Here is a 14,788-nt window from a genome sequence, read left to right on the forward strand (position 1 = left end):
ACAACTGTTCCCTGAGAGAAAGTAGAAATTTGGCCAGCCACCCTGAAATGCAAAGAACTGCCCAGGTTGAGCAGACAGGGCTGCGACAGGTTTGAGTTATGAGCTCAGCTGTGGTTTTCTCCCCTCAGGCCCTGGCTCGCTTGCACCCTAAGGCAAGGGCATGGGGCCAGGTTGCCAGAAAGCACAAGGGTAGCACAGGTTGCGCTGTCCAGGGCTGGGATTTCCTCCTTGTACAGCTCAGGAAGCTCCTTTCTCATTGCACTGCTAACCCTCCACCAAACCCAAATCTCATCACTGGGAGCTCATTTTGGGTGCCCCACGGCCAAGCCAGTGCCCTCAGTCCAGCAAGGGTATGCCTCTACCTGTCCCATCTGGTGTGCTACGGACAAAGGTGGGCAGCATTTTCACTTTGGCGGTCTCATGAGTCTTCTTCTTCAGCCCCGCTTCCATCTCTGCCCTCATCCTCTTCTTCACCTGCAGCAGCTGCTCGTGGGTGAGCTTGAACTCAGCCAGCGTCTCGTCGATGAGCCGGTGCTGTTCTGACAGCCGGTATGCCACCGCCGTCACCATCGCTGCTCCCTTCCCACTACCGCTCTCTGACAGCAGGAACCGCACTTCTGAGTCAGGCACCAAGCGCCGGGTGGTTTTGTGCAAGCGCCGGGCGTACCTGTGGGGAGGGGAGGCTGTAAGCTTGCTGTCTGTGTTGCGTCCCCCACGATTCCCAAAATCTGTATTGCCAATCTAGACTGACCATGAGGGCTCACCATGCCCAAGCTAGCTACATCCTTCCAAGTAGGAAAACTGCCAGGGGAAGTGTATTTCTCCCCTACAGCTTCCTTTCTCCTGAATTCCCACAAAAAAGCCAGCAAAAAGCAGGGTGGAGCATCCCAGTCTCATCTGCTACTCTAAATATGAGAAATTTCCAGTCTCCAAAGCTGCTCCAATCCCCTCCCCTGGGGTCATCAGCTGTCCTGAACTCACTGGTTTAGATGGTGTGAGGAAACAAAACAGTTCAGAACAAAAATGGCCCACTTATGTTACCTTAGCACGCTCTAGATCTGACCATCTGGAAAAGCTAGTCAAAACAGCATTCTTGGAAATTTGTTTGCCGAAATTTTGTGTTTGTCTCTAACTAAGGAAAATCTTTTTTTCAACAAAATAATGAGAAACTAGAAATGAAATATTAAACAGATTTCTCCTTTCAAAAGTTTCTTCATAAACAACACTCAGCCCCTCCCAGCCAGCTCCAAAGCCAAGGTACATCCTGTATGCTGTGCTTCTGGCTCCCCTTTGGTACCTACAGCTAAATCCTACAGCCAAGACTGGAGACTGACTTGTTATCACCATTTATTATTTACTAAAGAAAAGCCTTTATCATGTGCGCATAAACCACACCTGCACACTGCATATTTCTTCCATTTCTTTATTCCAAACTTGGAAACCCTTACGTAGGTGCTGTTCTCCCAGTGCACCCAGGCCAGCAGCCTCTCCCACACATCCGCAGCAGTAGGGCTTGGGCACTGGGGTTATTTTTGACAGTAAGACTTGCACCAAACTCCGTTACCAGGACCAGACCATTGAGGAAAAACAAGACAAAGACAGTTTTTAAAAGGCCACAGAAATGTAAGGACCAATTTTTTCCCCTAATTTCCAAGTGTATCTTCAGAAAAGACTAAAAAATATAGGGTTCAGCACAGTCATTTTCAAAACAACCGAGTTTAAACTGAAAATGGAGATCAAGGTGCATTAATACAGGGGTCTCCTCAAAGCCCAATCCATGGGCACAAAGTAATATTTTTTTACAAATACAGTCTTCCAAGAGGTCTATGGGCATCCCTTAAGACATATACTCAAACCACCATAGTTTCCACTGATATTGCAGCATACAATTACTCAGTGTTTTGGTTCTTTTCTTTGTAGTTTTGATTTTGGTTTGGTTTGTTTTTAAGTCTCACCCTACTACATCTCTTCTTTCCACTGAACTCCCCCTCTCAGACCAAACTCCCATGACCACGTCTCAGGTGCCTCATCTCACACCCAAACCAAGTGCTTAGGTGACATCCTGGGGTTACATGCTCAACCCCTTGCAAATCAGAGGCCACGGCAGGTGAAGAGCATTAACGTCAGGAGCAGAGGAACTCACTGCGGATGCATCTTGTAAAGGGAACCATCGACCCCCACAGTTGTCCGGAGGCGGCCGACCCCTTTGTTATCCCGCAGCTGGTTGAGGATGGCACCCAGTGTGGAGGCTACCAGGTTGGCTGAGCGGAAGGACACGATGGTGCAGACGTGCTGGACAGCGATGCAGTCCTCGTGGGACGGCTCCACTCCCAGGCGGGTTAAAATTTCTTTGGCTTTGTTCAAACCTTCTTTGCTCCTACAAAGAGAGAGCAGTAAAGGGTACTCCTTAGTGGAGGAGCTATTAAATGCAGGACAGAGGTGCATCCAACCATTGTGTTTGAGAAAGGAGTTAGAAAGAAATTTCTTAGGGATCTGGACTTCATGAGGCTTGAAATAAAATGCTCTAAATATGCATTCATTCATGGATAGAAACAGCTTTCCATTAAAGCCTGGTGCAAACACGCCACCTACAAACCATGCAATTCCAGGTACTATAGCAGCCACCCTATGGGCAGGATTACCCCCATAGGTACCCAGGAGCCTGCCCTCTTCCAAGTTCGTTTCCAACAAGACAGCAGGTACATCAGTGGAAACCTGTCTAACAATAATCTCTCCAACACAAACCACATTTCATTGTGCCAGATGGTCAGAACAAGTCTCATACCGAGTGAACTTTGTATACTTCAAAGCAAAAGCACAAAGCATGAGACCTGTCCTACGGACCCAGGGCACCCCCCAAGACCACAGCATGTAGCTCAGGCTGCAGTTGGTCCGACAGTACTGGACCCAAAGCAGAGCAGCAACTCCGTGACAGCTCCCTTCAGTGCACCCCCAAGAATGTTAACAACTTCCAAGCATTTTTACAGACCTAGAGGAGTTAAATGCTTTTTCATCACACTGGTGCTTTAGACTTCAAACAGCTTCTCCTCTCTGGAGCAGGAAGCATCAACCCCACAATTCAGCACAGGCCTGAGAGCACCCCTCATCACATGCTTGCTTGCGCATATGTCTCAATAAATTAAGCCCAGTGTGAAAAACATCCCCAAGCAAAGATTGCCTAAGTGATTTATCCTAATGGGTCTCTTTTCAGACTTTTACAACCTCATTGAATTTCTGCCTCTTGCACGGCATTTTCCCATGTTAGCACCCAGCCTGAGAGCAAAGTTTCTGGCAAAACATATCCAGGTCCAGCTCAGTCATTTTCTAGACAAAAACACAAGGAGTATATCTTGTCATCAATAAATGCACTCCATGCATCTTTTTAAGGACTCTTGCATCTTGCTAGCGTCAGCTAGAAATTTGAAGCTGCACAGGGACATGCCCCCTACTTACAACCAAAGTGCTCTTCAGGGAGTGAGGTGGGATTTCAGGGCAAATTTTGCTCTTAATAACTGCATTTCTCAATAACTGCATTTTTCTCATTGTTCAGTATTACACTGGTCCATTACGTGGACCTCTGTGGTTAAGACAAATGAATACACACATTTAATGGAAAGCTGTTCAGATAAGACAGTTTGCAGGGATAAAAATAAAACAGGTCAGGGGTAATGGGCACTGTAGAATTTATTGACTGTTTCCTTGGCATTGCACTCGCAATCAACAGTACCCCTATAAACGTGCTCCAAAATCAGCAGCACTTCGAAAAGAAAAGCCAGCCCAATGACTACAGTACAAACTATCCCAGTGATGTGAATTTTAAAAATGCAGGGGAAAGAGACAGTAAGTACTGACCAAAGGGGTGATGACACCATAAGAAACCAACAGGCACATAGCTCAGAGGTCGCCATGTAGTGGCCGGCACTGCCTACGAGACTGAATGCCCTGCCTTGTCATGCTTGTTTTCTCTCTGCCCAGCAATCCCGTGGATACAGCAAGGAGCAACACAAGTATTTGCTAGGAGGCACTTGGCCAATTTACAGCCGTGTTCAGCCGCAGAGTAGCAACTTCTGAGATTTTGCGAGGAGGGTGAGAGGTAGCACGGTGCATACTTTATAGCTGCACAGACTGGTAGGCTTTCATAGGTCCTCCCAACAGAGAAAAATGAAGAAATCTCGGGGAGGAGGGCACAGGCTGTCTGCTGGGGGACCCTACATGGCAGCTCTGCACCTATGCTGGAGGACAGCAGTCACCAGCAATGCAGCACATCTTCCCACAGAGAAGAGAGATGCTGGAAAATTAACATTTAAAGTCACTGTGAGCCCCAGGGAGTGAAGCAGGAGAGGTACTCACTTTTCTATGGCAGAAACGTGCTTTGTCTCAAACTTCCCTTTGGTGAGAAGCTCAGGGGTGATTCTCCCTTCAAAGAGCAGCCCCTCCTTGGCCATCTTCACCAGGATGAGCCTCACCAGCTCCCCCATGTACAGCCCACTGACCATCTTCTCAAACCTGCAGAAAAGGACAGCAGCAGTCACCCACGGGGAGGCAGAATCCAGCCAAGCCACCATATCACCCGGCCCAGCCTGCAGTTGGCCTCGCCATGGGCAAAGTTGAGCTTTCTTGAACTGCTGAATTCATAACACAAGTGGAAAAGAGAGCACAGAGTGGAAAACAAAAGAAGCAAAGCTCACAAATAACTGCCTCACTCACAGCTGCTTCCCAGGATTAAGGGATCCACGGTCGATCTCTCTATCAAACTCGGTCCTGATGTCTTCTAGCGAGCCATCATCTCCAAAGGCCCCCCACTCCGTGTTAATGCACATCCTGCCCTCGTCCCCTTCCACCAGGTCGATATGCCGCATCTCCTCCATGTAACAGGCGTTGGTGCCAGTGCCTTGAGGGAAAGGACATCAGAAGGTGCTAACCAAACATGCCAGGCAAAGGGAGAAAAGTCACGTGCATGCTGCAGCAGCAATGTGCGTTACCAATGATCAAGCCAACTTCGCAACGCTGGTCATCAAAACCACAGGTCATCATGGTCCCAACGGTGTCATTCACAACAGCCATGATATCTGCATCATAGTCCTGATGGAGGAACAAAACATTACTTGGACCACATGGCTTCTCTGGAAAACAATGCTTGTGTTTATCACTGGTTTGCTTACATCAACTAATTTCACAAGGAACAGCAGAAAAAATAATTTGGCTGAATACCACAGCTCCTGTTTTTGAATATCACCTGCTCCATCTGCCAGTTCCCTATCTCACGTACCCAAAAAGACAATGAAAGTAGACTTATGCACCAGGCAAACAATAAAACAGCAGTAGTGTAATTTTAGAGAGCAAAGACTTGCTCTTAGTTAAGCACCCTTAGGCAGGAAAGAAAAGGGCCATACAGGAGAGAGGGAGGAACTCTGCAGCTAAACACTATGGAATAATTTGATGCAGCTGCTTGAGGAGTCAATCTGGAAAACATTCCAAAGTTACATATTCCTCATAGAATTAACTTAAAGCATCTAGGAGTTTTACTTCAAGTGAACTTTTCAATACAAACTTATAAGCAAATGACACCATTAAAAAAGCTATCCAGATGACATGCACTCATTCCTTTACAGCTTTTTCAGTGTGTTATTCTACCTGATACCAAGTCTGATGACAGTAACTTACTATAGTAATGTTGTTCAGTGACAATAAAACTCAGGTGTTCTTAAGAGTCCACAACTCTATTTTTAGAGCAAATACTGCCCAGTTTCTGATGAATTTGCATGCTGAGTAACCAATGTATCACCTGGCTGCAAACATTATGCAAACCCAAATTCATTCCATCTCATGCTCAGTGCCTTTTTATTTGTTTCAATCAGCAATGTGGTCACCTTCACCCTCTATAAAATCAGCAATGAGAAACTGCAGGGAGAAACACAGCTCACTGAGCTTGAAATCCCGCTTCTGTTCTCCTCTGCTGCTCCCAGGCAAGGCAGTAGCGCAACTCAGCTGAACCCAGACCAAGAGACACAGTTTCTCAGGAATGAGATGTGTTGGTATCGCTGAAAAGCTGCTGCATTGACACACAGCACTTTCTCAGATTTTGGAGAGCGATAAAGCTGCTGAAGGTTGCCAGCAACAAACCACTACATAGTAACTCAGTTTTGTGCTATGAGGGAAATCACAAGCTTCCACATAGCAACTCTGCATCATCCCATTTTCCCAGCAAATGGCAAAGCCATATATATAAACCATATATCTTCATGCAAGAAAGCAGAGCTGCACCATCACTCAGAACACACGCTCAAGTCAGTGAGGTGAAGGGCGGTCCCTGACAAAGAAACACCAGTTTTCTCTGATTCAGAATTTTTAAAAAATGAAGTATGATTTACCCCACGTTTCTTGATGGCCTTGTTAAGCAGCCTCACAACATCTGCTCCCTCCACTCCGCTTGCTTTGAAGCGCTTCGTCCAGGTTATCAGAATACCCTGATATAACAAGAGAGCAATATTCAACAGAGCAATATTCAACAAGACACCACCATAAGACACTAATTGACTTTTTTCCGCTTAAAAACAGGATTTTATACTTCAAATACCTCTTCAGGTCTCTTTTCTTATACGATATAACAACCCAAGCTGAAACAACTGGCAGTCTTTGATTCTCATTACAGTGAGCTGAAAGATGAGAAATTGTTTTCTCCTCCCTTGCTAGAAAATGGTTTGTTTGCATTTTGTATTTTCAGCCCACTCTTCTCCCTGTTACTCCTCGACAGTTTTTCTTGGAAAACCAGTTAATCCTTTTGGGCCATGGAAATTGAGTGCTTTCAGAAAAAGCTGACTGTGCGGGACTGACTAAAGAGAAGGGGTGTGATGTTTGTACATCCAGGGCTCGGCTGCAGCAGGGGCCTGACTGCTGCACATTTGCTGTCTAAAGTCCCAACTGTTCGAGCTTGTTTCCCTGTGTGATCATGCTTATGGGTTAAGGCAAATGGAAATACTAGAAATGTAGCAATATATGTCCCTGACTTACAGCATGGAGCAAAAAGGAAATCCTGCGATTGAATTCCTTGTCTACAAACTGTCATAAAGAGCCTGCAAATCCCCCAAGGTAATGACTACATCTGATCTTTTTCTATTTAGATAACCCTAACCTAGCTGATTCAGAACATTTAGTAAATAAGTAAGTAATAATAAAAGAAAGAAAAGAGCATTGACAATAGTTAACAGGAAAGACAACTCGGATCAGCTCAGCTTTTCATACCCATCCCAATATTCACATCTATCACAACAGGAGTCCAAGAAGCTAAAAACCAGAAAAGCTGAAGCCTATAGGCACAAGCAGCCATTGCCCAGGTGTATGTTTGCCCTTATCTCATCTTAAAACTCAACCACATGTTTTGCGCACATTCACCTTCTTAACTGGGATAGCCGTTAGCCCCAAAGTCACAGGGGACAGAGGGATTAGGGCAGCTCTTTCCAGATCAGGAGGTATTTCTACCTTTAGATCACAAACTCAGTTCGTGTAGGTTTTGTCACTGTGCCATCCTCATTAGCATCATTTAGAAACCCAGCAAAGCCCTGTGCTGCTGTGCAGGAAAACCTTGGGCAAAGCCCACTCTGCAGGCAGAGCTTTAATGGTCAAAAAGGCCACTTGGTCCATATAACTTTTATCATTCAAGAAACTGGTGAAACCACACTAGCAAAGAGCAGCTCTTCTTAGTGAGACCAGCCACTGCGCTGGAAGGATTTTTAGCTTCGCCAGCAAGGCCTTGGTAGCAGGGAGGAGTCCTTGGAGTGCAGCAGGGTTGAGTGTGACCCAACCATGTGGTGCCACCTTGTCACTGTCAGAGAAATGAGGGTCCACCCTGCCTCCTTCTGCTCACCAAGCATGAGAAACCAGCACCTACGCAAGCACAGCCTTACAGAAGAAGGAATCCAGTAGTCTGAGCCTTACCAAGCACAACAGCCAGATTGCAACATTGCATCCAAATCAACTCATCTCTTCTCAGCTGATGCAGGAAAAGGCAGCGCTTTGCCCTCAGCTACATTCAGACCCTGAGTTAGTAAACACCCTTGGTTTCAGCTCTCAGCCTCACTCAAGAATATGAAATGTAATAAAAACCATGCCCCACCTGGTTCTCCTCAGCACCAACACCTGGGAGCTCTTGCACTAGGCTAACCTAGGGATTTGCAAGCTAGAAAAGCAGGTTGTGCTTTAACGGTGCAACCTCTTAGCGTTTTGCGCTGATTTAACTTCCCTGCATTAATTTGCTACACTGTTGCCATAGCAATGCTGTACCAGGAGGCTGCTGAGTCATTTGTGATATAATGAGCAAAAGAAGGAAAATATCGTAGCATCCTTGTCATGGGAATCACATCAGTCACTTTATACAACGCCATTACTCCCATCCCTTTTTAAAGCACGTTGCTCCCAGGTGCCCTGCCCGATCCCCCTCAGCGCTGAGCACTGAGCCAGTGGCTGCTCAGGAGGGAGAGCCCGGTCTGGATCACTGTGTGCACTCAGGAAGTTCAGCAAAATCTGAGCAAAAACTGCTGGGCTGGGTCCTTCCCAGTTCTACCCCATGGAGAGGTGAAAAAGGCTGCACAGGAGGCGGGCAAAACCGCTGCTGTGTTTATACAGTAAACCATAATACCAAGGAGCTCACGCAGAGGCCGTACAAAACATCAGATGCCTCTTCCTCATCTGTCAACCAGCTCTTTCAGACAGAAACAAAAACACAAAAGTGAAGTCTGACAGTGAAGTATAACACTCATTTATCCCGAAAATGAGATCTGTCTGCAATAGTGTTTTCATAGCAGTGTTTTAATAACACGGTAGGTCTTCTGCATTATTAAGAAAATTGTGACATCTTCTTACCTCATCTAGCTTGGACTGTCGACACGGGAAAGAAAATGTAAACCCTACTGGTAACTTCTTGTCTTTGATTTGTTGTTTCTCCATAAAGTCTCCCAGGCATTCAGCAACATGATCAAAAAGCTGTAAGAAAATGTAAAGTATAAAACTACCATGATTAGAGGTACAGTTTAAGGGAGAAAATGGTTCAAAATGCATAGGAAAACTATACTAGGTGAGGGAAAAGGAGAAAATATCTGCTCCAAATTTTTAAAGATATATAAATGACATTGCTATGAAAATACTCCTAGGCACTGTATGTTAACATCTCAATAATTAATAAGTTATGGAACACATTGTTCTTTTATGCGTCTATTTCTGCATGACATACAAAAATGCTTTTCCTGAAACCAGTGGCCTGTGGCTCTCGAGTCTGCCATAATTCTTCTACTTAACATTTGATGAGAACAAAAAATGTTCTTTTAACCCTTCAACAGGAAGGAGCATCTCAAAAGAACGTTTGGGACCCAGTCCCACATGAGGTTGAGCACTGTTAGAACTACACAGAGAAGATCAACGTCTGCTTCGCTCAAGCACTGCTGAGACCAGAGAACCCAGCATTTTGCAGAAGCCACTCAAAAGGACATCATCTCAAATCTCTTCCTAATGCACAAGACAAACAAATAGAAAGGAAACACAGGGGATGTCCAAATATTTCACACGTTCTGAGAAACAACCCAAAGTGGGAACATCTTCTGCATATTTTTATATTTCTGAACTATGCAGGCAGCCTGCATGAGGCTTGTGGGTATCAATCCTCACCCAGCCACTTCGATGGCCCTATGTGTACCCACCAGCCAAGGCCAGGAGCCAGGCACGCCAGGGACTGTGTGGCCACGAAGGCAAAGAATGTCTCTCACACCAAGCTATTTGGAAAGCCCCTCAGGATTGCAACACTCAAAGTCAAAATCAAGACCTGGCAATTGAAGCAACAAAAATACCTATTTGTATCTACCACTACCAAAAATCCAGGCACGCCTTGAACTGACCTGTACCAGAAATGGACAACAAATATATTAACAAGTTGCTGCCTGTCCCAGGAGATAACTGTGCTTTACATTTTAATTTCCTGGGGTTGAAAAAAACCACAAAAACACCAACCAAAAAAAAAACCAAACTCACAACCCTATCTGCAGCATTGGTGGGACGAGGCCAGAAAACTGCCCAGAAGATTTGGGATACAAAAAGAGATCTGTTGGTTGCAATTAGCCTGCACAGCTTTATTAAGAGCGATTTACAGAGTCTCAGAGAGACAGGAAAGCACTACAGCCAGGCTGCAGTAATTAAAAAAAAAAATGAAGAGGAATATTTTTCCATTTGACGCAGGTCAAGAAGTGGTGTCTGTAATGTTACAATTTAATAGAACACCTTAAACTCATTCCCAAATCAAGGTCAGATTTGATTAATCAAGGTACAGTAGTTTCCCAGGGAAAATGTTGCCATTCATTGCCCTGGGCAAATCAAGGACATTTCACTGATCACACACAGTGAAAGCGCATGGGAAAGCAACCTACAGTGCTGCACTTCTTGAAGACTATTTTCAGCTGTCCAGATGAGGGAGAGAGAAAAAGGAGCTACAAAAAGAACTATAGTTAAGTATTAAAATATGACAACTTCTCCAGGAGGAACACAGAAATAACAGGAGTGTACATTTTTATTATGCTTTCCATCTGAAAGTATCTTGCTAAATACTCTATCTTACTAAACTTTCAGCTGCTCCCAGGATTACAAATGATAACAAGAGGCCAACTTCAAACCCTTCAGGAATTCAGAGAGCAGGAAGCAGAAATATTGACTGTGGATGTTGCTACAAAAATTGCTCTCATGCAATGAACCATGACTGCATGGAGAAGAGACGGGACCTGCTTTGTAAGTACAACTGCAAAAGATCCCTGGGCATTCCCAATGCACTCCAAAAAGTCCATGCACCGGCCAGCGTTTGCCCATGCCGTCCTGGCTGTGCCAAAGCTTGCCTCCATGACTTAGCACACACGCTTGCTGCAAGCCATGTGCCGTGAGTCAACAGGGCTCTGGGCTGGCAGTGGGGCGCGAGCGTAACCCGTGCTGCAGCCTGCACGGGCAAATGCTGTTAACTATTAGCCACGTTCTTGACACTACAGTAGCAGTGTCTAGTCAGTGATGTACGGTCTGGTGGTGCTACTGTTTTTAATAAAGCACTGAAGGAAGGCACTGCTCAAACGTAGAATAGAAAGAGGCAGGCATTTATTAAATTTGCTGCCATTGACGGTAGTAAGGTTTTTCTTAGGGAGCCTCAAGGACTAATCTATATGTGCCCATGCCAATATTAACATCCAAACATTACAAATGCTAAAAGACTTCTACAGGACAGTAGAGGCAACATTACAAAGTTCCTGTGGATTTCATTACAATAGGGCAGGCAAATTGAGAATAAGTTCAAATTCCTGCCCACTCACAGGTGTGTGGTAGGGAACAGTGTGAGCCCAATGTTGTATCACATGTTGAAGGGACAGACAGAGTGAACAATGCAGCAAAGAGGAAAGGACTAGCCAGGTTTTACACCTTTATAGATCTGAAGTGATACAACCATGAGATGCTGAGCAATACGATATCAGGCTTCATTACTTCCTCTGGCCATGACGTTGCTTGCTCACGTTGGGCTCCAAGAAGTCTCCACAAGCATGCATGTGGCTAGCAGCCAGCAGACTTTGGCAAGCAGCTGAATAGCTGAGTCAGACTCAAGCCTGAATTGGGAAGATTTAATGAGCAAGGAAACCACAGGTTCACATTGAGAGAACCATAACCTACCTCCAGTGGTGGCAGAACACAAAAAGCAACACCAAAGTCAAGCCTCGAGGCAATTTTTCCATTCGTTTTTCCTGCAATTTTTCCATTTGCTGAGTTGACACAGAAGACAGGCTGCTTACAAATTTTAGACCTGCTATTGCACTACTGAAGTCAATGAGAGCTTTGCCCTTGACTTTGACAGGCGACTGTCTCTGACTGGCAAAGCTGTCAGCCTATGCCTGACAGATGGGCAAAAACAGAAGCTTGAATGCAATGAAGTAGAAAATATCAAAACAAACCATGCCAATGAGGCATGAAGTCATAAATCGCAATCCCTTCAATAAGATGATTATGCATTAGGCTTTAAGAGTAAAACTCACTGAAGTTAATGACACAGCTTGCTAAAAAACACGTTAGTAGCCTACCCCATGCAGGCAGTTCAGTCCAAGCATTCCACTAATCTGGCTCACAAATTTCAGAGAACCTCAACCGTACACATCAGTCATAAGCACCAAATCATCAGCAGCCTGCGCACCTCCCAGGCATCCACCATGCTTCCCACCAAGTCTCACAGCAAGCATTTTAGTCATTATTGGATACTGTCATGGGACAACTTTAAATATGGATGCAATTCTGATGATGCTTCCAGTTTTCCTCTTTCTTTCCTGGTACTTAAGCACCAGGAGCGACTGATTCCCCAGGGTTAGTGGAAGTCTCTCTTCTGCAGTTTAAAAGCCATGACAAAGCTTATCAGCCTGAGCTCCACGCTGCTAGTTCCCGACAGCCCAATGGCCTTTGGGTATTTAAAAATTAAAATATAAACATGACAAAGTCCCAGAAAGAATGCAGACCTGATGTCTCCTTTCCTGGCTTCTCCTTAAATCCCTTATCATGTCTCCATCAAGTCTTGCCTTAAGTCAGCCTGCCTTGCCTCCCTGGGACAAACACCCACCCCCTGGGTGTGCGGGCAGCCCACCCAACTACCCTGCTTCCACCAGCAACAGGCGAGGCAGCTCAGCTCCTCCAAAAACCCACTCCCAAACCATCCCACAGGAAAGCTGCTGCATCAACTTTTGGCATCTGGCCACATAATAAGGTTAGGAAAAGTCTTTACAAGAAAGATATTTCACTGTTGTGGTTCAGACATCACAGCAATGCTTGTATCAGTGCTACTTAAAAGTCACAATTGCCATCTTACACTTACTATTGCATAAGAATGCAGCAGCAGTTATTAGATACATACATTAAAGGTATTAAGGTGACTACAGAAAATATATTAAGGATAGAAATGCTGTTTGCACAAGTTTTTCTTCCCACCTCCTTCTTTTGTGTATTCCTCTGATACAAGCTCTAAGTTCCCTGCAGGTCTCTTACACTCCAAAATAGCATCTCACTCCAGTAAAGAGTGTAAAAAACTTGCTTTTTCCAACAATGAGTTACCTGGTTTGTCTTGGACTGATATGAAGACAAATCTGTCAGTAAAATATTCATTGTAATCCACTTTCCGATCATAAAAAGAAAATAAATTCTTCCAAATAACCCAATTTGAAATCTAAGTAAATGGATCCAAACTTTTTCTACTCTGGGAACATGGGAGATTAAAAAAAAACCCAAACCAAACTACCATTAATTTAGCAAAAATTAGGTTGAAATTGTGTCAAAACAGTCTATCAGCTTCCTGCAATTTTTCTAATGTACTTGTACCTTTCATGAATGCTGAGTTGCTCAGACTGCCAGGACAGATACGTGGCTGTAATGGGTATTTCTATCCCTTATCTAACAGTACAATAGCAGGGTTGATCATGCTCATTGCTTACAAAGTCTAAGTTGTTTTTCCTGCCCTCCATTCCTACTTGTGGAACATGAGTCTACTATAAAAGTCAGAATTTTTACGTCTAGTTAGGCCATTTTCCTTAACTCAGCCAAGACTCCCACATAGCGACCACAGATTTACAGTGCCCATGCACACTCTATTACACTAATGACTGTCTGTCTATTTTCAGTATTGACAAAGAGCTGCAGTCAAGTCCGTGCATGCTGTAGATGCAGCTGTTAAGATGCTACGGTCATTCTTGAGGCGTTTTTCTAAAATGCCAGCATGTAACCAGGTAATCTTTAGAGAGGTGTCCTAAGGAAGAGGTGCTTACCCGTGTCCCACTGCCGTGCATGATATCTTCAGGCGTATTATAAATTTCACTTTCCATTTGTACTGTCTGCTTTTTTTCATGCGATACCTTCACACGCAGAATTCGAAAGTAAGAACCACCAAGATCCAGTGCAATGAAATCTCCTTTCTCTACGTGGAAAGCAAGACACAAGTGATTAAAAATTGTATGCAACACAAATCTGGGAAACATCAAGCTCTTAAGCATAACACATGAGCAAATGCCCAGTGCCTACAGCAAGGAAGTTGTAGCTGCAGGGCATCTATGTGAGGCATCAACCTGATTCCCTGCAATTTAACAAGCTGGTGCAATGGCAGCACCAACCACCCTTGATACACAGGCAAATGCAATGAGGGTTTATCCAAACAGAATGGACTAACAGGGGACAGTCTGTATCCAGATCTCATGGTGAAGCTGTCAGAGCAAAGGTCTCAGGAGAAAGTAAAAAAGATGTTGAAAACAAAGACAGTAAAATGAAAGGATGCCAAAGCACTGATGAGCATTTTGCTGTGAATGAACCTGGGTCATTTTGGCAAGTAACAGTGAATGGTGGCTGGATAGTTCACTACTCTAAAATCAACAAATTACACACAGATGTAGTTAAAGCAGGAATCATTTACTTCACCCTCAGAAGCTGAGATTCACTGCCAACTGCAGTCAGATAACAGAAGTCAGAGAAAGAGCAGTCTGAAAAATCACAGGGTGACCCTGCACTGCTGCAGAAGTTACTCAGAAGTTGCCATCCCTTGCACAGAGCTCCTAAATAACTCCCTGTGATCCAGGGCAAGAGTTAGGATAGCTCCATCTCCCTCTGTGGTGGGGAGAGATTTGGATTTCAAAGGTCTGAAGCCAAATTCACTGCCCTCACACCTCCACAGACTTCAGGGTGTAATTCAGGTGGTCTGGCTATCTGAAGAATGACACTTTCAGCATCCCCTGGAGAGCAAGGCAAATATATTTGA

At 44.7% G+C, this 14,788-nt stretch overlaps 1 protein-coding gene across 1 annotated transcript in view; it reads right to left on the reverse strand.

The window, feature by feature from the left end:
* Positions 1-14,788, reverse strand: part of HK1 (hexokinase 1) — a 31,621-nt gene that overhangs the window by 11,266 nt on the left and 5,567 nt on the right. The window contains exons 2-9 of the mRNA XM_010185169.1: positions 13,809-13,957; positions 8,860-8,979; positions 6,372-6,467; positions 4,983-5,082; positions 4,708-4,891; positions 4,351-4,506; positions 2,144-2,377; positions 363-667 (exon numbers count right to left, since the gene is read on the reverse strand). Of these exons, the coding sequence (XP_010183471.1) occupies positions 363-667; positions 2,144-2,377; positions 4,351-4,506; positions 4,708-4,891; positions 4,983-5,082; positions 6,372-6,467; positions 8,860-8,979; positions 13,809-13,957 (1,344 nt within the window). The remainder of the gene's footprint in view (positions 1-362; positions 668-2,143; positions 2,378-4,350; positions 4,507-4,707; positions 4,892-4,982; positions 5,083-6,371; positions 6,468-8,859; positions 8,980-13,808; positions 13,958-14,788) is intronic.

Source organism: Mesitornis unicolor, unplaced genomic scaffold (genome assembly GCF_000695765.1).
Source record: "Mesitornis unicolor isolate BGI_N332 unplaced genomic scaffold, ASM69576v1 scaffold21545, whole genome shotgun sequence".
NCBI lineage: Eukaryota > Metazoa > Chordata > Aves > Mesitornithiformes > Mesitornithidae > Mesitornis > Mesitornis unicolor.